Source organism: Cherax quadricarinatus, unplaced genomic scaffold (genome assembly GCF_038502225.1).
Source record: "Cherax quadricarinatus isolate ZL_2023a unplaced genomic scaffold, ASM3850222v1 Contig259, whole genome shotgun sequence".
Taxonomy (NCBI): domain Eukaryota; kingdom Metazoa; phylum Arthropoda; class Malacostraca; order Decapoda; family Parastacidae; genus Cherax; species Cherax quadricarinatus.
Window position 1 is genome coordinate 16,311 of NW_027195285.1, and position 26,190 is coordinate 42,500.

The following is a 26,190-nucleotide window of genomic DNA, read 5'->3' on the forward strand; positions in this document are numbered from 1 at the left end:
CACCTATACTGTGGAAGACTGTCCCCCACACCTATACTGTGGAAGACTGTCACCCCCCACATCTATACTGTGGAAGACTGTCCCCCACACCTATACTGTGGAAGACTGTCACCCCAACACCTATACTGTGGAAGACTGCCACCCCACACCTATACTGTGGAAGACTGTCACCCCACACCTATACTGTGGAAGACTGTCACCCCCACACCTATACTGTGGAAGACTGTCACCCCACACCTATACTGTGGTAGACTGTCACCCCACACCTATACTGTGGAAAACTGTCACCCCCCCCCACACCTATACTGTGGAAGACTGTCACCCCCACACCTATACTGTGGAAGGCTGTCACCCCACACCTATACTGTGGAAGACTGTCACCCCACGCCTATACCGTGGAAGACTGTCACCCCCCACACTTATACTGTGGAAGACTGTCCCCCACACCTATACTGTGGAAGACTGTCACCCCCCACATCTATACTGTGGAAGACTGTCCCCCACACCTATACTGTGGAAGACTGTCACCCCACACCTATACTGTGGAAGACTGTCACCCCCCACATCTATACTGTGGAAGACTGTCCCCCACACCTATACTGTGGAAGACTGTCACCCCCCACATCTATACTGTGGAAGACTGTCCCCCACACCTATACTGTGGAAGACTGTCACCCCCCACATCTATACTGTGGAAGACTGTCCCCCACACCTATACTGTGGAAGACTGTCACCCCACACCTATACTGTGGAAGACTGTCCCCCACACCTATACTGTGGAAGACTGTCACCCCCCACATCTATACTGTGGAAGACTGTCCCCCACACCTATACTGTGGAAGACTGTCACCCCAACACCTATACTGTGGAAGACTGTCCCCCACACCTATACTGTGGAAGACTGTCACCCCCCACATCTATACTGTGGAAGACTGTCCCCCACACCTATACTGTGGAAGACTGTCACCCCACACCTATACTGTGGAAGACTGTCCCCCACACCTATACTGTGGAAGACTGTCACCCCCCACATCTATACTGTGGAAGACTGTCCCCCACACCTATACTGTGGAAGACTGTCACCCCAACGCCTATACTGTGGAAGACTGTCCCCCACACCTATACTGTGGAAGACTGTCACCCCCCACATCTATACTGTGGAAGACTGTCCCCCACACCTATACTGTGGAAGACTGTCCCCCACACCTATACTGTGGAAGACTGTCACCCCACACCTATACTGTGGAAGACTGTCACCCCCCACATCTATACTGTGGAAGACTGTCCCCCACACCTATACTGTGGAAGACTGTCCCCCACACCTATACTGTGGAAGACTGTCACCCCACACCTATACTGTGGAAGACTGTCACCCCACACCTATACTGTGGAAGACTGTCACCCCACACCCATCCTTTGGTAGCGATTACAGAGCCACTTAATTGGATCAAGAACTGAGCCTCAGGATTTCTTCGCTAATCAGTTTAGTAGTAATGAACTATTTACAAACAATAATATTATAAATAAAATACTCACAGAAGTAAACTGAATGTTGAAAGGATCATCAAATTTAACTCTGGTGGCAATGTCTGCGAGCATCGTCTTGTGGCAACTATCACCAGCGCCATACAGATCTCCAAACTTGTAGGTTCCACTGTGGTAAATATATTATATATATTACTGATCAATGTAAAGTAAGAAATGTGTTAAAGAGGACGTCTGCCTAAGACTGAAGTAAACATATCTTTTCTTAATACATATTTCTTATTAATATTTATGGCTACAGAAGTAGAACTCTGCTCGTGGTGTTCAATCTTTAATATTCTTTTTTTTATTGGAGATTTATAAACCTCTTTTTTAATTATTCCATCGCGGAGCCACTCTGGTAAGACATTTTTTTCTATCACCACTTTGACTCCATTTTTTCCTAATTTCCATATTTTTCCTCAATACCCTAATTTTTCATATCTTTTCATAAAATTTTCAATGACCTGTGTTTCACATATCTATCACAGTAATTTCCTATTCTTGCATTTTAGCTTGTAGAATATATTTCACTGTAATATTCCATCACACATTAAAAGATTGCTACAAAAGGTAACGAAATGTTTCAGCAGGAGGTGGAAGACTTGAGGAAGGTGATAAAGACAAGCACAAGCACTCCGCTACAAGCTCGGTATCTCAGCAGGAGGTGGAAGACTTGAGGAAGGTGATAAAGACATGTACAAGCACTCCGCTACAAGCTCGGTGTCTCAGCAGGAGGTGGAAGACTTGAAGAAGGTGATAAAGACAAGCACAAACACTCCGCTACAAGCTCGGTGTCTCAGCAGGAGGTGGAAGACTTGAAGAAGGTGATAAAGACAAGCACAAACACTCCGCTACAAGCTCGGTGTCTCAGCAGGAGGTGGAAGACTTGAGGAAGGTGATAAAGACATGTACAAGCACTCCGCTACAAGCTCGGTGTCTCAGCAGGAGGTGGAAGACTTGAAGGTGATAAAGACAAGCACAAACACTCCGCTACAAGCTCGGTGTCTCAGCAGGAGGTGGAAGACTTGAGGAAGGTGATAAAGACAAGCACAAGCACTCCGCTACAAGCTCGTTGTCTCAGCAGGAGGTGGAAGACTTGAAGAAGGTGATAAAGACAAGCACAAACACTCCGCTACAAGCTCGGTGTCTCAGCAGGAGGTGGAAGACTTGAAGAAGGTGATAAAGACAAGCACAAGCACTCCGCTACAAGCTCGGTGTCTCAGCAGGAGGTGGAAGACTTGAAGAAGGTGATAAAGACAAGCACAAACACTCCGCTACAAGCTCGGTGTCTCAGCAGGAGGTGGAAGACTTGAAGGTGATAAAGACAAGCACAAGCACTCCGCTACAAGCTCGTTGTCTCAGCAGGAGGTGGAAGACTTGAGGAAGGTGATAAAGACAAGCACAAGCACTCCGCTACAAGCTCGGTATCTCAGCAGGAGGTGGAAGACTTGAAGAAGGTGATAAAGACAAGCACAAGCACTCCGCTACAAGCTCGGTGTCTCAGCAGGAGGTGGAAGACTTGAAGAAGGTGATAAAGACAAGCACAAGCACTCCGCTACAAGCTCGGTGTCTCAACAGGAGGTGGAAGACTTGAAGAAGGTGATAAAGACAAGCACAAGCACTCCGCTACAAGCTCGGTGTCTCAGCAGGAGGTGGAAGACTTGAGGAAGGTGATAAAGACAAGCACAAGCACTCCGCTACAAGCTCGGTATCTCAGCAGGAGGTGGAAGACTTGAGGAAGGTGATAAAGACAAGCACAAGCACTCCGCTACAAGCTCGGTATCTCAGCAGGAGGTGAAAGACTTGAGGAAGGTGATAAAGACAAGCACAAGCACTCCGCTACAAGCTTGGTATCTCAGCAGGAGGTGGAAGACTTGAAGAAGGTGATAAAGACAAGCACAAGCACTCCGCTACAAGCTCGGTATCTCAGCAGGAGGTGGAAGACTTGAAGAAGGTGATAAAGACAAGCACAAGCACTCCGCTACAAGCTCGGTGTCTCAGCAGGAGGTGGAAGACTTGAAGAAGGTGATAAAGACAAGCACAAGCACTCCGCTACAAGCTCGGTATCTCAGCAGGAGGTGGAAGACTTGAAGAAGGTGATAAAGACAAGCACAAGCACTCCGCTACAAGCTCGGTATCTCAGCAGGAGGTGGAAGACGTGAGGAAGGTGATAAAGACAAGCACAAGCACTCCGCTACAAGCTCGGTGTCCCGTGATGGAGGCGCCTTGATTTTAGTGAAGGTTTTTTGATATAAATCACTGAAGCTACCGTCATAGTCCTGCAACAGCCTGGTAAATCAAAGAGAGGGCAACAGTTATTGGATGGAGGATCGAACCTTAAACACTTTTTCTCAGAATGACTCCCACGGGTTATGCGCTTCAAAAAATACAATAATATGCTACTGGTATTATTGAAAACAGTAAATCCAACAATTTTGTCAACATAAAATCGTAATTCGTAAGGTTTTTCGAAAGAGGAAAATTTCGTTTTTCATTAAAACATACAAGTGAAGAATAATATTTAACTGAATAAACAATTAAAAACCTTAAGGGAAACGTTGTAAATAAGATATAATTCAAATTAACATCTGATGAAAGTGTACAAGACCTGAGGTCTGTCTGTGTACATGACTTTCTTACCTGAGGTCTGTCTGTGTACATGACTTTCTTACCTGAGGTCTGTCTGTGTACATGACTTTCTTGCCTGAGGTCTGTCTGTGTACATGACTTTCTTACCTGAGGTCTGTCTGTGTACATGACTTTCTTACCTGAGGTCTGTCTGTGTACATGACTTTCTTACCTGAGGTCTGTCTGTGTACATGACTTTCTTACCTGAGGTCTGTGTACATGACTTTCTTACCTGAGGTCTGTCTGTGTACATGACTTTCTTACCTGAGGTCTGTCTGTGTACATGACTTTCTTACCTGAGGTCTGTCTGTGTACATGACTTTCTTACCTGAGGTCTGTCTGTGTACATGACTTTCTTACCTGAGGTCTGTGTGTACATGACTTTCTTACCTGAGGTCTGTGTACATGACTTTCTTACCTGAGGTCTGTCTGTGTACATGACTTTCTTACCTGAGGTCTGTCTGTGTACATGACTTTCTTACCTGAGGTCTGTCTGTGTACATGACTTTCTTACCTGAGGTCTGTGTACATGACTTTCTTACCTGAGGTCTGTCTGTGTACATGACTTTCTTACCTGAGGTCTGTCTGTGTACATGACTTTCTTACCTGAGGTCTGTCTGTGTACATGACTTTCTTACCTGAGGTCTGTCTGTGTACATGACTTTCTTACCTGAGGTCTGTCTGTGTACATGACTTCCTTACCTGAGGTCTGTCTGTGTACATGACTTCCTTACCTGAGGTGTGTGTGTGTGTACATGAATTCCTTGGTATAAACCTTGGTAATAAATACCGACAAGTTGGTTTAGAAAGACACGTAAGCCAACACTAACATATTTATTAGAAAACGTTTCGGTCCTGGGACCTTGATCACTTCTAACATACAGAGGTAGAAAGACATATATATAGGCGGAGAGTGAGATGTGACGCACGTGACCTGAGGAATGTCATAAGAACATAAGAATGGAGGAACACTGTAGAAAGCCTACTGGCCCATGCAAGGCAGGTCCTTATCAAAACAACCTCTACCTATGATGAGGACGGGTAGACGATGAAATCATGTGACTCCTGCGTTGTTGGGTTGGTGCTGCTTAAGTATCATGTATGCCAATGTTTTTGAAATTTTGTAGTTTCCAGTGTTGCGTTCTATAGTGTCGGTGACGGCGATTAGTGAGGCTTCTAGGCACCGTCGGCGTCTGAGGTCTGGTTCGGTGAGAACGAGTTGTGCCTCATTCCAGTTCATCAAATGCCCCGTGGAGTCTCTGTGGAGGACACAGGCGTACCTTACATCGTCTCTGTTAGAGGCATTTCGATGCTCATTCAGGCGGACTGCAAGATCTCTGCCTGTCTCGCCTACATATTTCTTGGGACAGAACCCACAAGGGATAGTGTAGACGCCTGCTGTAGAAGTTAGAGGTGTGGGGCTGCGTTTCGTAGTGAGGTCTTTGATAGATGATGTGTTTATGGTGGAAACGTTGATGTTACTCATAGCAAGTATTCGTGGCAACATTGCCACATGGGAGTGCTATGAACTGTTTTGGGGGCTGTTCCATGGGCGGTTTGTTGAGGATAGCTTGTGCCTTGGGTCTGCAATCTCGGATGAAGAAAGATGGGAACTGAAGACGTGTAAAGGCTTGTGTTATGTAAGTGCATTCTTCTTCTAGAAAACAGGGGCTGGAGATGCCAAGAGCTCTCAAGAAGAAGCCAATGAGGACTCATCTCTTAGTGCGGGTGTCTTGGTGTGACTTCCTTACCTGAGGTCTGTCTGTGTACATGACTTCCTTACCTGAGGTCTGTCTGTGTACATGACTTCCTTACCTGAGGTCTGTCTGTGTACATGACTTCCTTACCTGAAGTCTGTGTACATGACTTCCTTATCTGAGGTCTGTGTGTACATGACTTCTTTACCTGAGGTGTGTCTGTGTACATGACTTCCTTACCTGAGGTCTGTCTGTGTACATGACTTCCTTACCTGAGGTCTGTCTGTGTACATGACTTCCTTACCTGAGGTCTGTCTGTGTACATGACTTCCTTACCTGAAGTCTGTGTACATGACTTCCTTATCTGAGGTCTGTCTGTGTACATGACTTCTTTACCTGAGGTGTGTCTGTGTACATGACTTCCTTACCTGAGGCCTGTCTGTGTACATGACTTCCTTACCTGAGGTCTGTCTGTGTACATGACTTCCTTACCTGAGGTCTGTCTGTGCACATGACTTCCTTACCTGAGATCTGTCTGTGTACATGACTTCCTTACCTGAGGTCTGTCTGTGTACATGACTTCCTTACCTGAGGTCTGTCTGTGTACATGACTTCCTTACCTGAGGTCTGTCTGTGTACATGACTTCCTTACCTGAAGTCTGTGTACATGACTTCCTTATCTGAGGTCTGTCTGTGTACATGACTTCTTTACCTGAGGTGTGTCTGTGTACATGACTTCCTTACCTGAGGCCTGTCTGTGTACATGACTTCCTTACCTGAGGTCTGTCTGTGTACATGACTTCCTTACCTGAGGTCTGTCTGTGCACATGACTTCCTTACCTGAGATCTGTCTGTGTACATGACTTCCTTACCTGCGGTCTGTCTGTGTACATGACTTCCTTACCTGAGGTCTGTCTCTGTACATGACTTCCTTACCTGAGGTCTGTCTGTGTACATGACTTCCTTACCTGAGGTCTGTTTGTGTACATGACTTCCTTACCTGAGGTCTGTCTGTGTACATGACTTCCTTACCTGAGGTCTGTCTGTGTACATGACTTCCTTACCTGAGGTCTGTCTGTGTTCATGACTTTCTTACCTGAGGTCTGTCTGTGTACATGACTTCCTTACCTGAGGTCTGTCTGTGTACATGACTTCCTTACCTGAGGTCTGTCTGTGTACATGACTTCCTTACCTGAGGTCTGTCTGTGTACATGACTTCCATACTTGAGGCCTGTCTGTGTACATGACTTCCTTATCTGAGGTCTGTCTGTGTCTATGACTTCCTTACCTGAGGCCTGTCTGTGTACATGACTTCCTTACCTGAGGTCTGTCTGTGTACATGACTTCCTTACCTGAGGTCTGTCTGTGTACATGACTTCCTTACCTGAGGTCTGTCTGTGTTCATGACTTTCTTACCTGAGGTCTGTCTGTGTACATGACTTCCTTACCTGAGGTCTGTCTGTGTACATGACTTCCTTACCTGAGGTCTGTCTGTGTATATGACTTCCTTACCTGAGGTCTGTCTGTGTTCATGACTTTCTTACCTGAGGTCTGTCTGTGTACATGACTTCCTTACCTGAGGTCTGTCTGTGTACATGACTTCCTTACCTGAGGTCTGTCTGTGTGTACATGACTTCCTTACCTGAGGTCTGTCTCGCAGGGTCTATGAGAAGGGTTGGTTCAGCCGGTACATTGGTCCGTGGTCAGACTGTGAATCTCTGAAGGGATCCCATAGTTACAGACGTTTTATTTTTTATTTTTTTAATTTGATTTATTTAGAAAAAATAATTATGTAACATTCACTTAGACTGGGAGCGTCAGCCTGCTCCCAAGGGCACATCGGTAGTCTTGTTCTGCCTTGCGACATTTCTCTTGAAGGCCCTGCCTGTCTGAGTACATGATTACCTTACCACAGGTCTGTCGCGGAGTACATGACTACTACCAGAGGTCTGTGGCAGAGTACATGACTACTACCAGAGGTGTGTCGCAGAGTACATGACTACTTTACCAGAGGTCTGTCTGAGTACATGACTTCCTTACCTAAGGTCTGAGTACATGACTTCCTTACCTAAGGTCTGAGTACATGACTTCCTTACCTAAGGTCTGAGTACATGACTTCCTTACCTGAGGTCTGTCTGAGTACATGGCTTCCTCACCTAAGGTCTGTCTGAGTACATGACTTCCTTACCAGAGGTCTGTCGCAGAGTTCATGACTACCTTATCAGAGGTTTGTTTCAGAGTACATGACTACCTTACCTGAGGTCTGTCTGAGAATATGACTACCTTACCTGAGGTCTTTCTGAGAACATGACTACTTTACCTGAGGTCTGTCTGAGAACATGACTACCTTACCTGAGGTCTGTGTACATGATTACCTTACCAGAGGTATGTCGCAGAGTATATAACTACCTTACCTGAGGTTGTCGCAGAGTACATGACTACCTTACCAGAGGTTGTCACAGAATACATGACTACCTTACCAGAGGTTGTCGCAGAGTACGTGACTACCTTACCAGAGGTTGTCGCAGAGTACATGACTACCTTACCAGAGGTTGTCGCAGAGTACGTGACTACCTTACCAGAGGTTGTCGCAGAGTACATGACTACCTTACCAGAGGTTGTCGCAGAGTACATGACTACCTTACCAGAGGTTGTCGCAGAGTACATGACTACCTTACCAGAGGTTGTCGCAGAGTACATGACTACCTTACCAGAGGTTGTCACAGAGTACATGACTACCTTACCAGAGGTTGTCGCAGAGTACGTGACTACCTTACCAGAGGTTGTCGCAGAGTACATGACTACCTTACCAGAGGTTGTCGCAGAGAACATGACTACCTTACCAGAGGTTGTCACAGTACATGACTACCTTACCAGAGGTTGTCACAGAGCACATGACTACCTTACCTGAGGTCTTTCTCAGAGCACATAATCACTTTCTTCAGAGAAGGTAGCCTGGAAAGTTTTAAGTCATCTTTGGAAGAAGATAACAACTCAGGAGCGATCTCACACAACATGTGATGATAACTGTCGAGAGACAAAACATTTCAACTTCTGACTCTTAAGAATTAACATCTCTTAAATAACAGTGAAATTAAGAGAGTCAATGTTTTTATGTGTATTTTATGCACCAATACCTACCATGTAATACGACCTGATGAACTTCCCTGAATCAAAATTGAAGCAAACTAGATTTACAGTCGCAATTAATCACTACTACTAATAATTTCTTAACACTCAGGGTCAGTCGACACTCAGGGTCAGTCGACACTCAGGGTCAGTCGACACTCAGGGTCAGTCAACACTCAGGGTCAGTCAACACTCAGGGTCAGTCAACACTCAGGGTCAGTCAACACTCAGGGTCAGTCAACACTCAGGGTCGGTCAACACTCAGGATCGGTCAACACTCAGGGTTAGTCAATACTCAGGGTCAGTCAACACTCAGGATCGGTCAACACTCAGGATCGGTCAACACTCAGGATCGGTCAACACTCAGGGTTAGTCAATACTCAGGATCGGTCAACACTCAGGGAGGATCAGTCAACACTCAGGGTCAGTCAACACTCAGGGTCAGTCAACACTCAGGGTCAGTCAACACTCAGGATCAGTCAACACTCAGGATCAGTCAACACTCAGGATCAGTCAACACTCAGGGACTCCATCTATGCCCCTCGTTTCTTTCCTGCCAGAGAGTTAGAGCCCTTAGACTTCTCTTCTAGCAGAGAGGAACTAGAGGCAACAGTTGCGGTTTGCCGATCATCGGCAGCTGTGCCTGACGGCATTCATATACGTATGTTCCAGCATTTACATCCACCAGCCCTCGCTGTCCTCTTATGTCTATTTAATCTATTTGGTTACAAGTAGTTCTTCCCAGCTGTGGAAATCTGCCATTCTTCTACCTTTTCGTAAACCGGGTACTATGGGACATGGTACCTCCCACTATCGTCCCATTGTTCTTACCAGTGTAGTTCGCAAGGTGATGGAACGTCTCGAAAATAGACATTTGATGTGGTGTTTAGAGACACACAGTAGTCTCTCCACTAATATGGCTTTCGTAAAGGCCGTTCTACTGTTAACCAGTTATTCCGTTTAGATACGTATGCTCATAATGCCTTTGCCAACATCTACTCAGTTATTGCCATCTTTTTTGATCTAGAGAAGGCATGCGACACAACTTGGAGATATAACATCTTGACCCAAGTTCGCTCATTAGACCTCGGAGGCAATCTGCCATTTTTCCTTAAGAACTTCTTATCTGAGAAGTTAATAACATGTTAATAACATGTTTTCCCCAGATATTGGCCAAGCTGAAGGTATCCCCAGAGATGAATTCTTAGCATCACACTTTTTCTCCTTGCTATTAATGACCTGGCATCTATTCTTCCATCTAATATTTAGTTATCAGTCTTTTGATGAGTTTGCTATAGCTTGTGCAGGCGCTGTCACCTCATTGCAGATTTTCTCCAGAATGCTGTCAGCCGTGTTTCTAATTGGCCACTACTCATGGGTTTAAATTTTTTGGTACCAAAACATATCAAATTACTTTCACCAGACGTGTTTATCTGGAGTTTATCTGGAGAGAGTTCCGGGGATCAACGCCCCCGCGGCCCGGTCTGTGACCAGGCCTCCTTAGGTCAGTGTCCCAGGATGCGACCCACACCAGTCGACTAACACCCAGGTACCCATTTTACTGATGGGGAACATAGACAACAGGTGGAAAGAAACACGTCCAATGTTTCTACTCTGGCTGGGAATCGAACCCAGGCCCTCACCGTGTGAAGCGAGAGCGTTAACCACCAGGCCACCAGAGCCCACCAGGCCACCAGAGCCCAGATATTCCATTGTACCTGTACGGCTCGCGCATCCCAGAATGTGATACTGTCAGGTTTCTCGGCTTTCTGTTTGACCACCGTTTAACTTGGAAACCTCACATTACCTCCCTGAAGGCAACTTGTCACAAGCGGCTGAACCTCCTTAAAACCCTCTCTCAATTTTCACGACCATTGAGCTTTCCTTCGACTGCATTTAGCCCTAATTTTATCACCAGGGATTGCGTTTATGTCTGTTGAGAGCCTATATGCAGAGGAGAATATTCCATTCTTGAACGATCATCGTGATGCTCACTGCCTCCGCTATTTTGTCTGCTCTCATGACCTTCGCAATCCTTCCATATACAAGATAATAACGGACATTAGTAGAGGTCCGCTGTTTGTTCGTCGCCCCTGTTTACTTCGTCCCTTTTCTCTTCGTTTACATTCGTTCTTGTCTTCTATTCAGTTGTCCCCCTTTATATGTTCATCTAGCATCTAACTTTTTCCCTTTTTCCTTGGAAGGTTTCGACAGTTCGTGTCTGTTCTTCCTCACTGTCATGCGTGAAAGCCCAAATACCTACAGTTGCTTCTCGCTCTCTTTTTTCTTAATCACTTCCGGTCTCATTCTCATGCCGTCGCAGTGTGCACTGACGGTTCTAAATCCTGTGGCGGTGACAGGTTTGCAGCAGTGTTTCCGGACAGCGTGGTGCGAGGGCATTTTTACAGTTGAATTGCATGCAATTCTCGTAGCAATTATCCGTATTGCATCTATGCCTGTCTCGTTATTTGTAGTAGTCTCAAACTCCCTTGGTGCTTTGCAAGCTATTAAAAGTTTTGATTCACCTCATACCTTGGTTCTTCATATACAACTTTGGTTATGCCGCATTTCTGTTGGGTTCCCGGTCATGCTGACGTACATTGCAATGAGCAGGCAGACATTGCTGTGCGGTCAGCATTACGTGGCATCCGAGTTTCATATTGGTACTCCATTCACAGACTGTTTTCTTATAATCTCTAACCACCTTCACAGCTGTTGGCAACAACGTTGGTCTGATATGACACATAACAAATTACATTCTATTAAACCAAGTTTAGGTTTCTGGCCATCTTCTTGTCATCTCAGTTGAGGTTGTGAGATTATGCTCTCCCGTGTTCGCATCGGGCACACTTGACTTACTCATGGGTATCTCATGGAGAGGCGCCATGTTCCACACTGTGAGAATTGTCAGGTTCCAGTGTCGGTTTGCCACATTTTATTGGACTGTCCGGTATCAACGATCACGCAGAATTTATCCCTGACGTTGTCACATCTCTTCCCTCCTTGCTGACGGAACCGCCTTTCACTCGGACTCACTTGCTGATTTTTTGAAAGCAATTGATTTACTGTGCAAAGTTTGATGATACTTTAATATTCCTCACAGCCCCTTTATATTTCCAACTCTGTTCTCCTCTCCACCCTAGCTGCTCCCTGACCCAGCAAAACCCCGGCCCTGCAGCGCTCTATCACCCTAATAGATAATGTAACTATTTATTGGCCAATATTAGTTGCCTGCCTATAGGAAGGCTTTAGGATGTCTTAATTATTATGTACACTCATAATAATTGTATTAATTTTATGTAATATGACAATAGTGTGTATAATCAATTAAACCAGAAGATCAATAAATTACTTAACATTGTCAGTTACAGTAAATTTTTCTTGTATATATATATATATATATATATATATATATACATATATATATATATATATATATATATATATATATATATATATATATATATATATATATATATATATATATATATATATATATGTATATATATATATATGTCGTGCCGAATATGTAAAACTGGTCAATTAGCAAAAACTCATTTAAAATTAAGTCCTTTCTAAAATTTTCTCTTATACGTTTAAAGATATATTTTTTTCATTAATGTTAATGTAAAATTTTATAATTTTGCACCAAAAGAATCTTAGAAAACTTATCCAACCTTATTATAACACGAGTAATTTATTTTAGCCTAACCCAACTAAATATATTTTAGATTTGTTTACAATAATTTAATATTAAACAAACACAGTGAAATATATTTTTTTTCGTTAGGTTCAGGATGATTTTGGCGAAATTATTGCATACACAAATTTTCACTTGTCCTATATGGCAAGATGAGCGTTGCTATTTAAGCCAAGATCGCAAGTTCTGCCTATTCGGCACGACATATATATATATATATATATATATATATATATATATATATATATATATATATATATATATATATATATATATATATATATATATATATATATATATATATATATATATATATATATATATATGCAGTCCACAACCATATTAAATACATCCAGTGTTACTGGCTTTAAATATTTTGTTGAATAATTTCAAGCCAGTAACAAATAATATAAGGTCCAGATGTGTGAGTTTGAGGAGCTGAGGTGGACAGTGCTGGAGGAACACTGTAGTGACCCACTATTGCTAAAGTTCCACCTGTCTCCGAGGTTTAACTAGAGTAGTAAGTTTTATTTTAGATGCGCCAGAGTTCTCCTCAGTTATGTGGGTGATATGATAATTCAAAATTGTATTTGTGATTTTCACCGACATAATTTTTCACATAATTATTATAATTAGTACTATTATTATTACAACTACTCTTTTATAAATTCATAAATATTAAAGCTTACTCTGATGTTTTGAACTTTTCATGGCAGATAATGGCCTTGACAGACACCTTGTTGAGGCAGTACTCTAACTCACTGGGCCGGTAGGCTGGGTTGATGTTCACCTGGACAATGAGGAAATATAATCAGTAGACTATCTCACAGGCGATGTTGAAGTGAGAAACTTTGGGTAGTTATGAAGACAGGTTGGACAGGTACATGAGTAAGTGTGGGTGGGTGAGTTAGACCTGTCTAGCAAGGGTCGTTAGGCCTGCTGCTTTACTCCACTATTCTAATATTCTTAGGAGCCATTAAGAACCTGGGAAATGAGAGGTAATAGAGTTGGCTAATAATAATAGAGAAAGATAGTTTTAACTGGATCAAGAGCCTTTTCTTACACTATAAAGACACATGTAAAGTAAAAGGACACAAATGAAACTAATGTGACATTTTATTGTGGCAACGTTTCGCTCTCCAGGAGCTTTGTCAAACCGGCTTGATAAAGCTCCTGGAGAGCGAAACGTTGCCACAATAAAATGTCACATTAGTTGCACTTGTGTCCTTTTACTTTACATATTGTCGGTAATTCTACCAACATTTCTATAAAGACACATGCATTATCCCTTGAAGGTTAATACGAAATACATTGACCGTGTAGAAAGAATCGAAGATAAGCTTATTACGAGTGTACGTACAAATAACATAAAAGGCACAACACCGTGACTGGAACGGTACACAAATAACCCGTATATAAAAGAGAGGAGCTTACGACGACGTTTCGGTCCGACTTGGACCATTTACAAAGTCAGCTCCTCTTTTCTATATGCGGGTTATATGTGTACGTATAACTGGAAGGACCTAGTGCATATTAGAAGAAGAGTCACAAGGATGGAATGACATCGTACTGAGAGGTAAGAACTTGTGTGACTCTTACCTGGAAGTAAAGACTAGTAGTCTCTGGAGTTTGTTTTCCTTGATTAGCTGAATTTACAGTGTAAGAGCTGCCATCCTACCTCAGCTTGATTCAAAATTTTGACCTTTTATGGTTTACTATCATCCCTCAGGATGCAACTCACAACATTCACTAACAACTCTTGTATCCATTTACTACTAAATGAACAGGGGAAGAGTTATAAGAAAAATAACCGCCGTCTCCACCTTCTCCAGGATAGAAATCGGGTCTTACGAATCGAATCGAATCGAGGACGACGAGAGCTGTCCTAAGATGGGAAGGAAGAAGGATATGAAAGGATGGAAATAACTGGAAAAGGATGGGGAGGAGGGGAAGAGGAGGAATCAAGGCAAGTGGCCCAACCACTTTGGGACATGTGGTACAAAAGTACTGGAGACGTAGATAGAGAGGCTTGACTGATGTCATTGCTTGGCTCACTAGGAGAGGATGGCGAAGGCAGCGGCAGGAGCTGGGAGTGTCAGAAGGCAGCAAGCAGGATGAGTTGGTTATGGTCTTAAACCGTTTATCAGTGCGGTAAATTGTTTTCGAGAGAGTTGTATCACACTTATGGGAGAGCTGTAGTAGTATTCGTTGGTTTGGAGTTGGTGGAGTATCTGGTTGTAGGTCTTACGGTTGTGAGCCGACAACGGTAGTACTGAACCCATAGGGTACATACAGAAATTTGGGAATGAGAGGCAATCAGGTGTGATCCTTGGGAAAATAGGTAAATTTCCTTGAATCAAGAGCTCTTCACCGATATCAACCCTATTGGGTTAGAAATACAATACCTTCATATTGAAATATCTGATTGGGAGGTTACTGATCAGTAGATCATGTTTGTGAAGTTTGTGTCCTGGAAAAAAGACAGTCAGGGAGCAAGTGATGGTGAATGAGCTTTCTTCTTTGGATTACCCAGTCTTTGTGGGGAGATGACTTAAGAAATCAATACCTCTCACCAGTACAAGTCCAGCCTTAGCAGCAGCAAGTTTTGTGAGGTACCATTCATAGGTGTTGGGCGCCCAGATACCAAGACGATCTCCACGCTCAAGACCCAGAGCCAATAGACCACCTGCTATTTCCTCACTCTGAAATTAATAAATTACTCAGAACTTCTACCCTATGACTCGACTGGAAACGTTTCGGTCCGCTGACCTTGGTCACTTAAAATGTAGGAGTGACCGAGGTTCACGACCGAAACAGTTTCATTAAATTACCAATTGTTTACATTTTGTCTTTCTCCAACAATCTGTATCTCATAACAAATTAAAATACTCATAGAGCTTCTGATGCCCAATGATACAATATAAAACTTTTCGGTCCATGGACCTTGGTCATTCAAACTGTAGAGTGACCGAGGTCCAAGATCGACTCATTTTAATAAAATATCCTGTCTTTTTCCAACAGTCTGTAGGTTGGATTTGAGTGGGACTTGCACATCAGAGCTTATTTCTTGGGTGGCATTGAAAATTGGGTTGGGCAAATGTTTTGTTAGTGGGATAAATTGCAAAGGACCTGCCTAGTATGGGCCAACAGGCCTCCTGCAGTGTTCCTCCTTTCTTATGTTCTTATGTTCTTATGTTCTTATTTCATAATATCATTAATTCAAGTTTATATGAAGAGTATGAACATTTTTTAGGCTTAATCTTATAAAAACATCACCAGTTTATGCCTATAGCAACTTCAATGTTGCTTTTCGGTAATGTACTGTATTAACATAATCCAACCTAGCCTAGCCTAACCTAGCTTAAGCTAAACATTATCTTAAATTTTACCTCTTGTTTAACTTGTTGATTTTAAGAAACTAAGTTTTTTTTTATTTGGTGGCTTTTTTACCACTGTGAGACTTTACCATATACTTGACTAAGCCCACCAGTGGTCGAAACATCACCTTACTCTGTTATGAGTCCTTGATTCACCACTTGTCAGCTGCTGCCATTACCTCTTGTTTAACTTGCGAGAATGTTGCTCTCTTGCCCTGCTGGACGGAGACAATGGCTTCTCTGTCACCAAACATGTCCTCGGCTCGGTCCACCATGTTACCCATATGTATCCCCAGTAAGGGCCGCGTGCCTGGGTTGGACACATAGCTCCAAGTAAGTGTCTCACTACTACGCTGCCTGGAAGTAGATTATTATTATTATTATTATTATTATTATTATTATTATTATTATTATTATTATTGGGAAGCCTCATATCCGTAAATTTTATACAGCACCTGAGGTGAAGAGCCTCGGATACAGAGGTTACATCCGAGGGAGAGAGTAGCTCCCATTCCATAAATCAAGAGCCTTCACCAGCACCAACATTCTCGCCATCTCTTTCCTTCACTTTGAGTGTTATGCATTATGTATATGATGTATGTGTGTTTGTGTGTACTTACCTGATTGTGGTGGCAGGGGTCGAGACTCAGCTCCTGGCCCCGCCTCTTCACTGATCACTATTAGGTCCTCTCCCTCCCTGCTCCATGAGCTTTATCATACTTCGTCTTAAAACTATGTATGGTTCCTGCCTCCACTACATTACTTGCTAGGCTATTCCACTTCTTGACAACTCTGTGACTGAAGAAATACTTCCTAACATCCCTTTCACTCATCGGAGTCTTCAACTTCCAGATGTGACCCTTTGTTTATGTGTCCCTTCCCTGGAACATCCTGTCCCTGTCCACCTTATCCATTCCGCGCAGGATTTTGTATGTCGTTATCATGTCTTCCCTAATCCCTCTGTCCTCAAGTGTTGCCAGGCCGATTTCCCTTAACCTATCTTCGTAAGACATTCCCCTTAGCTATGGAACTAACCTTGTTGCAAACCTTTGTACTTTCTCTAGTTTCTTGACGTGCTTGACCAGGTGTGGGTTCCAAACTGGTGCTGCATACTCCAGTATGGGCCTGACGTACACAGTGTACAGTGTCTTGAACGATTCCTTAAGGTATCGGAACGCTGTTCTCAGGTTTGCCAGGCGCCCATATGCAGCAGCAGTTATCTGGTTGATGTGTCCTTCCGGAGATGTGGTCGGTATTATACTCACCCCAAGATCTTTCTCCTTGAGCGAGGTTTGTAGTCTCTGACCATCGAGCCTATACGTTGTCTGCGGTCTTCTTTGCCCTTCTCCGATCTTCATGACTTTACATTTGGAGGGGTTAAATTCGAGAAGCCAGTTGCTGGACCACTTGTCCAGCCTGTCCAGGTCTCTTTGTAGTCCTGCCTGATCCTCATCTGATTTAATTCTCATTAACTTCACATCATCTGCGAACAGGGACACTTCTGAGTCTATCCCTTCCATCATGTCATTCACATATACCATAAATAGCACTGGTCCTAGGACTGACCCCTGTGGAACCCCGCTAGTCACACGCGCCCACTGTGATACCTCATCACGTACCATGACTCGTTGTTGCCTCCCTGTCAGGTATTCTCTGATCCATTGCAGTGCCCTTCCTGTCATAAGCGCCTGATCCTCTGGCTTCTGCACTAACCTCTTGTGAGGAACTATGTCGAAGGCCTTCTTGCAGTCCAAGAAAATGCAGTCAACCCATCCCTCTCTCTCGTGTCTTACTTCTGTTACTTTGTCCTAAAACTCCAGAAGGTTTGTGGCACAGGATTTGCCTTCCACGAATCCGTGCTGGTTGTCGTTCATAATCTTGTTCCGTTCCAGGTGTTCCACCACTCTCCTCCTGATAATCATCTCCATGACTTTGCATACTATACACGTCAGAGACACTGGTCTATAGTTTAGTGCCTAGTTTCTGTCTCCTTTCTTAAAAATGAGGACTACATTTGCCGTCTTCCATACCTCAGGTAGTTGCCCAGTTTCAAGGGATGTGTTGAAAATTGTGGTTATTGGCACGCATAGTGTCTCTGCTCCCTCTCAAAGGACCCACGGAGAGATGTCCGGTCCCACCACCTTTGAGGTATCAAGGCTACTTAACAGCTTCTTCACCTCCTCCTCAGTTGTGTGTATTTCCTTCCTGTCTCTACTGTGAATACTTAAATCTCGTGTTAAGCTCCTCATATACCTAGTGATCGTTTCTTGTGAGCTCACCACCTTCTTTCCTCAGCCTGAAAACCTGGTCTTTGACTGTTGTCTTCTTCCTAATGTGGCTATACATCAATTTCGGGTCAGACTTGACTTTCGATGCTATGTTGTTCTCGTACTGTCGCTGGGCCTTCCTCCTTATCTGTGCATACTCGTTTCTGGCTCTTCTACTAATCTCTTTATTTTCCTGGGTCCTTTGCTTTCTGTAATTTTTTCACTCTCTAGTGCACTTAGCTTTTGCCTCCCTACACCTTCGCATAAACCAAGGGCTCGTTCTGGTCTTCCCATTATTTCTGTTGCACTTGGGAATAAACCTTTCCTCTGCCTCCTTGCATTTTGTTGTTACGTAGTTCATCATATTGTTTACCGACTTTCCTACCAATTTTCTGTCCCACTGAACCTCCTGCAGGAAGTTCCTCATACCTGTGTAGTCCCCCTTTTTATAGTTTGGCTTTTCCCATTCAACTCCTGTCACCCTCTCCACTTGTTAACTCCATTATGTATTCAAAGCTTAGAATTATATGATCACTAGCTCCAAGGGGCCTCTCATGTGTGATGTCCTCAATGTCCGAGCTGCTCAAGGTGAACACGAGGTCCAGTCTCACTGGTTCATCCTCCCCTCTCTCTCTGGTAGTGTCCCTAATATGTTGGTGCATGAGGTTTTTCTAGCACAACATCCATCATCTTGGCTCTCCATGTTTCAGGGCCCCTGTGTGGCTCCAGATTTTCCCAATCAATCTCCTTGAGGTTGAAATCGCCCATAACCAGTAACTTTGCTCGAGTGAGCGCTTCTGGGCACCTCAGCTAGTGTGTCCACCATTGCTCTGTTATTAACTTCATATTCCTCTCTTGGTCTCCTGCAGTTCTGTGGTTGGTTATTCATCATTGCAATTACTACCTTATGTTCCCCAGACTGAATTGTACCTATTATGTAATCCCTTTCTCCAATCTCGTCAATTCCTTCCATTTCCTCGAATCCCCATCGGTTTCTAATGAGCAATGCAACCCCTCCTCCCCCTCTGCTCCTTCGATCTTTCCTCAGGATTTGATATCCGGGTGGGAAGATTGCATCTGTTGTTTCAGTGAGTTTCGTTTCTATGATTGCTATGATCTGTGGGGACGTCTCATTGATTCTTTCATGCCGCTCCTCACATTTATTTGTTATTCCATCCACGTTTGTATACCAAACCTTTAACTTCTTTTCTAAAACTGTTGTAACATGGGTCGAGTCACAGCTCCTAGCCCCACTTCTTCACTGGCCGCTACTAAGTCACTCTTCTCGCTCCATAAGATTTATCATACCTATTCTTAAAGCTATGTATGGATCCTGCCTCCAGTACATCACTTCCCAGACTATTCCACTTCCTGTCAACTCTGTGACTGAAGAAATACTTCCTGACATCCCTGTGATTCATCTGAGTCTTCAACTTCCAACTGTGTCCCCTTGTTGCTGTGTCCCATCTCTGGAACATCCTGTCTTTGTCCACCTTGTCAATTCCTCTCAGTATTTTATATGTCGTTATCACATCTCCGCTATCTCTCCTGTCTTCCAGTGCAGTCAGGTCGATTTCCCTTAACCTCTTCTTGTAGGACATACCCCTTAGCTCTGGGACTAGTCTTGTTGCAAACCTTCGCACTTTCTCTAGTTTCCTTACATGCTTGGCTAGGCGTGGGTCCCAAACTGGTGCTGCATACTCCAATATGGACCCAACATACACAGTGTACAGGGTACTGAACGATTCCTTATTAAGATGTCGGAAAGCTGTTCTTGGGTTTGCTAGGCTCCAGCATGCTGCAGCAGTTATTTGGTTGATGTGCGCCTCAGGAGATGTGTCCGGTGTTATACTCACCCCAAGATCCTTTTCCTCGAGGGAAGTTTATAGTCTCTGGCCCCGTAGACTGTACTCCGCCTTTGGTCTTCTTTGTCCTTCCCCAATCTTCATGACTTTGCACTTGGTGGAGTTAAACTCTAGGAGCCATTTTCTGGACCAGACCTGCAGCCTGTCCAGATCCCTTTGTAGTTCTGGCTGGTCCTCGTCTGACTGAATTCTTCTCATCAACCTCACATCATCTGCAAATAGGGACACTTCGGAGTCTATTCCTTCCCTCATGATGTTCACAAATACCAGAAACAACACCGGTCCTAGGACTGACCCCTGTGGAATCCCGCTCGTCATAGGTGCCCACTCTGACACCTCGCCACGTACCATGACTCACTGTTGTCTTCTTGACATGTATTCCCTGATCCATTATAATGACTTCCCTGTTATCCCTGCCTGGTCTTCCAGCTTTTGCAATAATCTCTTGTGTGGAACCGTGTCAATGATTACTACTAAGTTCACTCTCTTCCTGCTTCAAGAGCTTTATCGTACTTCTTCTTAAAGCTATGTATGGGTTCTACTTCCGTATATCACTCTCCAGATTGTTCCACTTTATGACAACTGAATCATACCACGGGCGGGATTTGAACCCGCGGTCAGAGAGTCTCAAAACTCCAGACCGTCGCGTTAGCCACTGGACCAGCTAGCCACAATAAGATTCGTCCAACTAGGTATATTTCTACACCATAGGAAGGCTAGCATAGGCACCACTGTGACCACAAATGCAAGTTTTTACAGACGAATCTCCAACTAGCGTGGCCAGTGGCTAACGCGACGGTCTGGAGTTTTGAGACTCTCTGACGGCGAGTTCAAATCCCGCCCGTGGCATGGTTTGTTTGCAATCGTGTCATTACGATTTCGTGAGTCATGACAACTGAATGACTGAAGAAATAGTTCCTAACATTCCTGTGACTCATCTGAGTTTTCAACTTCCAGTTGTGACCCCTAGTTGTTGTGGCCCATCTCTACAACATTCTGCCTTTGTCCACTGTGAAAGTTCCTCTCAGTATTTTATACATCGTTATAATGTCCACCCAATCCCTCCTGTCCTCCAGTGTCGTCAATCTGATTTTCATTAACATCTCATTAGATATACCCCATTAGCTCCAGAACTATTCTTGTTGCAAACATTTACACTTTCTCTAATTTCTTGGTTTGTCTGACCAGGTGTGAATTCCATAGCGGTGCTGCATATCCCAATATATGCCTGATGTACGCGGTACACAGTGTCTTGAACGATTCCTAACTTCGGTGTTGAAACGCTGTTCTTAGGTTTGCCAGGCGCCGATATGCTGCAGCAGTTAATTGGTAAGATAAGATAAGATAAGATAAGATTTCGTTCGGATTTTTAACCCCGGAGGGTTAGCCACCCAGGATAACCCAAGAAAGTCAGTGCGTCATCGAGGACTGTCTAACTTATTTCCATTGGGGTCCTTAATCTTGTCCCCCAGGATGCGACCCACACCAGTCGACTAACACCCAGGTACCTATTTGCTGCTAGGTGAACAGGACAACAGGTGTAAGGAAACGTGTCGAATGTTTCCACCCGCCGGGAATCGAACCCGGGCCCTCCGTGTGTGAAGCGGGAGCTTTAGCCACCAGGCCACCGGGCCACCTCAGGAGATGTGCTCAGTATGATGCTCACCCCAAGATTATTTTCCTTGAACTCCATCTGCGGTCTTCTTTGTCCTTCTCCAAGCTTCCTGACTTTGCACTTGGTGGGGTTAATTAAACTCAAGGAGCCATTTGTCGGACCAGGCTTGCAACCTGTCCAGAGCCCATAGACTTGCCTTTTCAACCAGTCTCTAGTGTGGTACTGTGCCGAAAGCCTTACAGTCCTAGAAAATGCAGTGTACCCATCCCTCTCTCTCCCCTACTGTTCTTCTGTGCCTTGTAGTAAAACTATAACAGGTCTGTGCCAAAAGATTTCTCTTCCCAGAAGCCATGCTGGTTGCCTTGTATGAGCCCTTTCCTTTCTAGGTCCTCCACCACTCTTCTACTAATCTTCTCCATGACAACTTAATATACATATCAGCAACACGGGTCTGTAGTTTAAAGTTGCCTGTCTGTCGCCTCTCTTAAAAATTACGACTATGTTTGCTGTCTTCCACACCTCAAGTAGATGTCCTGTTTCGATAGATTTGTTGAAGATTAATGTTAGTGACATACAGATCATCTGTTCCCTCTCTCAGGACCCAAGGAGAGATGTTATTTGGACTCGCATCCCTTTGAAGTATCTAGTTCACCTAGCAGTTTCTTCATCTCCTCCTTGGTTGTGTGCGGTATGTGCAGCACTTGCTGGTGTACCATACCACCTCGGTTTGCTGGAAGCCTCTCCATCTCCATTCTGAATATCTCCATAAATCTTGTTCTGAGCTCTTTACATACTTCCTGGTCACTCCCAGTGAGCTACCCTCATTCCTTCCTCAGCCTGATTACCTTGTACTATTCTGTTGTTTTTCTCCTGATGTTGTTGTATACAACTTAAGGTCAGATTTGGCTTTTGATGCTATGTCATTCTCGTATTGCCACTCAGCCTCTCTCCTTATCCATCCACATTTGTTTTTGGCTCTTCAGCTCAACTCCTTGTTTTTCCTGAGTTCTTTGCCTTCTATATATTTTCCATGCTAAGCTCACTTGGTTTTAGCCTCTCCACATCTCCGGATAACCAATGAGCTCACTCTCGTCTTCTCATTGTCTCTGTTGCTCCTTAATACCAACTTCTCCTCTGCCTCCCTGCACTGTGTGGTCACACGTTACTGACTTTCCCTATAGCTCTCTTTCCCACTGGAGGAATTGCCAATGCAAAAATTGCCTTATATCCCCGTAGTCCCTTTTTTTGAAGTTAGGCTTCTCCTGTCCTCGTGCTGCTTCACTCTCCACTGTTAACTTTCCCAGCACCGCCTCCAGCATCTTACCCTTTCATGCCACTGGTCTCCCATGTAGCTCTACCTTTTCTCAGTTATTCTCTTAGTGTTTAAAATTCCCCCATAACAAGTAACTTTGCCGTCTCCATGTGGGTCCTTCTCGCCCCCTTGTCTTGCCTTCCTGCTATTCTGTGATGGGTTGCACGTCACTGCAATCACCACCGTGGGACCCTCAGTCCGAAGTGTTCCTACTATGTATACCTGGAGAGAGTTTCGGGAGTCAACGCCCCAGTGGCCCGGTCTGTGACCAGTCCTCATGGTGGATCAGGGCCTGATCAACCAGGCTGTTACTGTTGGCCGCATGCAGCTCGACGTACGAACCACAGCCCGGCTCGTCAGATACTGACTTTAGGTGCCTGTCCAGTGCCTTCTTGAAGTCTTGCAGTCACTTGCTTTCCCTCTGTCAATTGATCCCAATTCTTCAAACATCCACTGGTTTCTTATGAGCAGTGTAACTCCTCCTTCACCTTTTTTTCCTTTATCTTTCCTCTGGATCTGAAATCCTGCTATCATCACAGTGAGCTTTGTTTCCATGACTGCTACGATGTCTGGAGATGCCTTCATGATTCATTAGTGCCGCTGCTCACACTAATTTGTTATTTTATCTACAACGGTGTACCATACCTTCAACTTCTTTTCCAATACAGTATTCCGGGGGCTGGCGGGTTTGTGTATGATGGGGAAGTAAGAGATACTATGAAAGGCTGCTGTGAAGATGAGGTTTGTGCTGGGTGGGTGGGGGCTGTGAGCACAGAGTTTGGTTTGTTTTGGATTATTGTGTTTGGATGAGATGGAGCGGTAGGGATTGATATGTTGTTCTGCGGATGGTTGTGTTTGCTGTTCCTCTCAAGTTCTGGCTCCCTTACTTGCCTCAAGTCTTGTCTCTCTTTCCTGTTCTTTACATCTTTGTATCATCTCGGTTCGTGTCGTTCTTTTCCTGTTCTGTTGCTGGTACAGCACACCCACTTATATTGTGTTGAGTTCTTTATCCATGGTTTCTGTTGCAAGATCTTGTTCTATTACCATTTCTGCCTTAAAAGTACATTTTCCTTGAAGATTTTCTTCCCCTCGAATATCTCCCTATTCTCAGAAAATTTGTTGACTTGGTCATGTCCTCCTCTCCTATTTGTTTGATGATATTTTCAATTTCTTTTTCCTTCCCCTGTCGTCTCTATTCGTATGTCTTCCCTTCAGTCTCTTGAAGCCCATGAATTATTATTGACTTCTCCCTCTCTTCTGATTTCATTTCTCTCCATATCTCTGGGTCTGATTTAAGCTTGACTGCTCCTTCCCTTAACATTTCCTGGATCCATTGGTAGCCTAATAGTGCCTCTTCAGGGCACTTATCTCCTTTCCTTCCTTCAGTCCCCTCACTAACCGATGTTTCTGTTCCCATTGGCATATACCTTTCATTCCTGGGCCCCCCCTAGTGGCATCATAAGGTCTCTGTAAGGGATTTATCACCTTCCCTTTATTCAGTCCCTCGCTGGTTGTTGATGTTTCTGCTTCTGATGCTATGCACCTTTTGTACTTTGGCTCTATATTCAGTTTCAGCGTTTTCAGTTCGTCTTCTAAGTTATGTATCCTAGCCTCTGCAGCTTTGGTTTGTAGCTCATCCTTTATGAGCTACATTGCTCACTGGAATCTCGTGATCACCCTCCAATGTTCCTTCCGAGGGCTCTGATGTAGAAAAGGCTGGGTTTACGGAATGTCGTGGTACCTTCCTCGGATTTTGCAGCGACAGTAATAGATCTAGTTCCCATTTTCGCTCTCAGGGCCTCCCAGAGGATGCGACCTACAACAGTCGGCTAATACCCAGCTACACATTATATTTACTAGTGAGTGGACAGAGGAAGCTCATGAAAGGAGACTTATGAATACATCTAGTCAGTTGGATAGCGTTATGACTTATATTAATATATTTTTCATTGCTAATGGCAGACCATTTAAACAATAAATCTACAGCCACTTATAGTTATTACTGAGTTGTTGTTGCATGAGTTGCTGTTGGCATGGTCCCATGCATGAAGGTCAGTGTTGGCATGGTCCCATGCATGAAGGTCAGTGTTGGCATGGTCCCATGCATGAAGGTCATTGTTGGCAGATATTGGGTCCGTCATCACTCTACTGTATGATATGCGTGGTTTGAACTACATACACATCGCCTGTACACTAAATTCATATACACACTCATTAAACACTGAACGTAGAGTAAATGGAAATGCCAAAACCTATTGGTGTATATATATATATATATATATATATATATATATATATATATATATATATATATATATATATATATATATATATATATATATATATATATTTATTTTATTTTTTTTTTATTATCACACTGGCCGATTCCCACCAAGGCAGGGTGGCCCGAAAAAGAAAAACTTTCACCATCATTCACTCCATCACTGTCTTGCCAGAAGGGTGCTTTAAACTAGAGTTTTTAAACTGCAACATTAACACCCCTCCTTCAGAGTGCAGGCACTGTACTTCCCATCTCCAGGACTCAAGTCCGGCCTGCCGGTTTCCCTGAACCCCTTCATCAATGTTACTTTGCTCACACTTCAACAGCACGTCAAGTATTAAAAACCATTCGTCTCCATTCACTCCTATCAAACACGCTCACGCACGCCTGCTGGAAGTCCAAGCCCCTCGCACACAAAACCTCCTTTACCCCCTCCCTCCAACCTTTCCTAGGCCGACCCCTACCCCGCCTTCCTTCCACTACAGACTGATACACTCTTGAAGTCATTCTGTTTCGCTCCATTCTCTCTACATGTCCGAACCACCTCAACAACCCTTCCTCAGCCCTCTGGACAACAGTTTCGGTAATCCCGCACCTCCTCCTAACTTCCAAACTACGAATTCTCTGCATTATATTCACACCACACATTGCCTTCAGACATGACATCTCCACTGCCTCCAGCCTTCTCCTCGCTGCAACATTCATCACCCATGCTTCACACCCATATAAGAGCGTTGGTAAAACTATACTCTCATACATTCCCCTCTTTGCCTCCAAGGACAAAGTTCTTTG

At 44.1% G+C, this 26,190-nt stretch overlaps 1 protein-coding gene across 1 annotated transcript in view; it reads right to left on the bottom strand.

Moving 5' to 3' along the window:
- Positions 1 to 1,536: 1,536 nt before the first annotated feature.
- The window catches only part of LOC138850995 (medium-chain acyl-CoA ligase ACSF2, mitochondrial-like), a gene marked incomplete at its 3' end in the record, with an annotated part of 33,165 nt that continues 8,511 nt past the window's right edge, over positions 1,537 to 26,190 (bottom strand). The window contains exons 2-6 of the mRNA XM_070080266.1: positions 16,238 to 16,415; positions 15,255 to 15,383; positions 13,371 to 13,471; positions 8,760 to 8,879; positions 1,537 to 1,654 (exon numbers count right to left, since the gene is read on the bottom strand). Of these exons, the coding sequence (XP_069936367.1) occupies positions 1,537 to 1,654; positions 8,760 to 8,879; positions 13,371 to 13,471; positions 15,255 to 15,383; positions 16,238 to 16,415 (646 nt within the window). The remainder of the gene's footprint in view (positions 1,655 to 8,759; positions 8,880 to 13,370; positions 13,472 to 15,254; positions 15,384 to 16,237; positions 16,416 to 26,190) is intronic.